Below are 2245 nucleotides of genomic sequence, written 5' to 3'. Positions count from 1 at the left end.
TCTAGTATTATGTCTTAAACCTAAGCTTTTCCACTGCAGGTAAAAGAATGAATGGTGAGCTGTCTCTGAATCCTATCAAGAGTTGCCCTCTCTACACCTTCTTCATGCAAGCAACTTCTAAAGCAGTTAGTATAATGGGGCTTGCATGAGGTTAGTTAGAGAAGGATCTCAGAGAACAAGGTCCCTCTGCTTACTGCATTCTTCTTCCAGATCTGTTCAACCCCCTACAAGAGCAATAGTACAGATATACTTCTGCATGTAACACTGCTTTCTTTCTTCTTGCAGTCTACAATCCTTTCCTGCGCATAAACTTCAAAAAGCAATGGCTGCTGGGTTGATCGGTACCTGTGCAGAACTCCAACTGGCCTCCTCCTTCCAGCACATTTTCCATGTCCAAGACGCAGACTTCCAGTATACCTCTGAAGAAGAGGAAGAAGATGAGGGGGAGGAAATAGAATCAGATGGCAGTTCCTCTTGCCAAGCCTTGGAGGTAGAGGGCTATTTACCAGACTATGGGCAGAATTGTGCCGAGATGACTCTGCAGTTATTGAGGTTCACCGAGCTTATCAGCTGTGACATCCAAAGATACTTTGGAAAAAAGACCAAGGAGGAAGATCCCGACTCCTGCAACATCTATGAGGACCACATGTCATGCAGAAAGTCAGGGCGGGAGATGTATTTTGTGGACTTGGTACGCATTGCACAAAACGGGGATGGGGAGGATGAAGACCAGAGCACTCCACTTCCAGGCTGCGTGGAGCTGGACTGTCAGGTGTTGAATTCAGTTTGTTGCAAGGATGGAACCCAGAAGTTGGGCCCACTAGCTGAGCTCTTTGAGTATGGTTTGCACAGGTATGTTAGGCAAGGGGTCTGCAATAGCAGGGATGGCTGGAAGCACCAACTGGGCAGGAAGTACGCTCATGTGGTGCCCATGCAACAGAGGAAGCTCCCCCTTTCCTTCTGGAAGGAGCCTTCCCCAGTCAAACCTTGCATCATGAACACAAACACACCTGACTTCAGTGACCTTTTGGCCAACTGGACGTCAGAAACTAATCCTGAGCTCATGGGTGTCAGCAGAGAGGCAAGCGGTGACATGAATCATCAGAACCTGGGAGAGGGACATTTCCATGGAGTGTAAGCTGTTAAGACACAGCTGCAGTGAGTGGACACTTAGGAGAAAGGTACTTTCATGGAGTGCTAGCTTTCAGAACACACATGCACTGGAGAAGACCCTGTGAGAGAAACGTTACCAAAGATTGTAAGTTCTCATGACACACCTGCACAGGATGGAGAACTGAGTGAAGCATTTCCAGAGGGTAGGAACTCACAGACACCAAGTAGAAGCCTGAAAAAACAGTATTTCAATGAAGTGCAGATGATCAGAACATAACTGCAGCAGGTGGGATCCTGACCGTTGAAAATAATACAGTAACATCAGTGCAGCAAAACTAGGTGCATAAAAACCAGTATATGGCACAGTGTACTTCAACACAGGCAATGTTCCCTCTAAGCTGTGCAGCTGCACAACCGTGCACCTTTTAGCAGGAGGAGCACAATTCTTCAGCCCCACCGCACAGCCGGTGGGGTCAGGACAAACACCTTCTGCCACTACTGCTGATTTCCCGAATCAGCAGCGGTAAGCTAAAACAGACTGACAGGGATCATTCCGATGTCACTTCTTCCAGGGCAGTGCTAGCAGCCACGGATATGTATGGGAAGGTCCCATGACTGGTTTGTTTCAGTTTGCCACCGCTGCTGCTTCAAAAAAGCAGCAGGAGCTGTAGGGATACTACAGGGCAGACACTGGTGGATATGGGGTGGGTGATAGAGAGGGGACAAATGCTAGTGGATATGGTGTGGGGTAGAAGAGGGGTGGGGGAGTGAGAGGGGGCAGAAGCTGGGGAAGTTGGGTGGGAGGAGAGGTGGTAGAAGCTGGTGGAAATGGTTTGGGGTGGGGGAGAGAGGGGGCAGATTTTGTATAGAAATAGAAGACAGAAGCTAGATAGAACAGGGGAGAGGGCAGATGTTGGGGGTTGGGTAGAGAGAGAAAGGAGATGATGGAATTGGGGAAGTGAAAGGGGAGATGGTGTATGGAAGATGAAAGTGTGAGAGGGAGCAGACATTGTGTGGAAGGGGAGAGTTACAAAGAGGAGGAAAATATTGATGGAAGGGGAAAGAGGGGAGGATACTGGATGGAAAGGGGAGAGGAGAATAAGCGGTATAGATGAAGACAGAAGCTTGGATG

General features: G+C 48.6%; 1 protein-coding gene across 1 annotated transcript; it reads left to right on the top strand.

The window, feature by feature from the left end:
* Positions 1–291: 291 nt before the first annotated feature.
* Positions 292–1856, top strand: PERCC1 (proline and glutamate rich with coiled coil 1). The gene has a single exon (XM_033914688.1). The coding sequence runs from the start codon at positions 323–325 to the stop codon at positions 1136–1138; it is 816 nt and encodes a 271-aa protein (XP_033770579.1). The 5' UTR covers positions 292–322; the 3' UTR covers positions 1139–1856.
* The last annotated feature ends 389 nt before the right edge of the window (positions 1857–2245 follow it).

Source organism: Geotrypetes seraphini, chromosome 11 (assembly GCF_902459505.1).
Source record: "Geotrypetes seraphini chromosome 11, aGeoSer1.1, whole genome shotgun sequence".
NCBI lineage: Eukaryota > Metazoa > Chordata > Amphibia > Gymnophiona > Dermophiidae > Geotrypetes > Geotrypetes seraphini.
The sequence above is the reverse complement of the archived record's forward strand: the minus strand, read 5'-3'. Positions and strand labels throughout refer to the sequence as shown.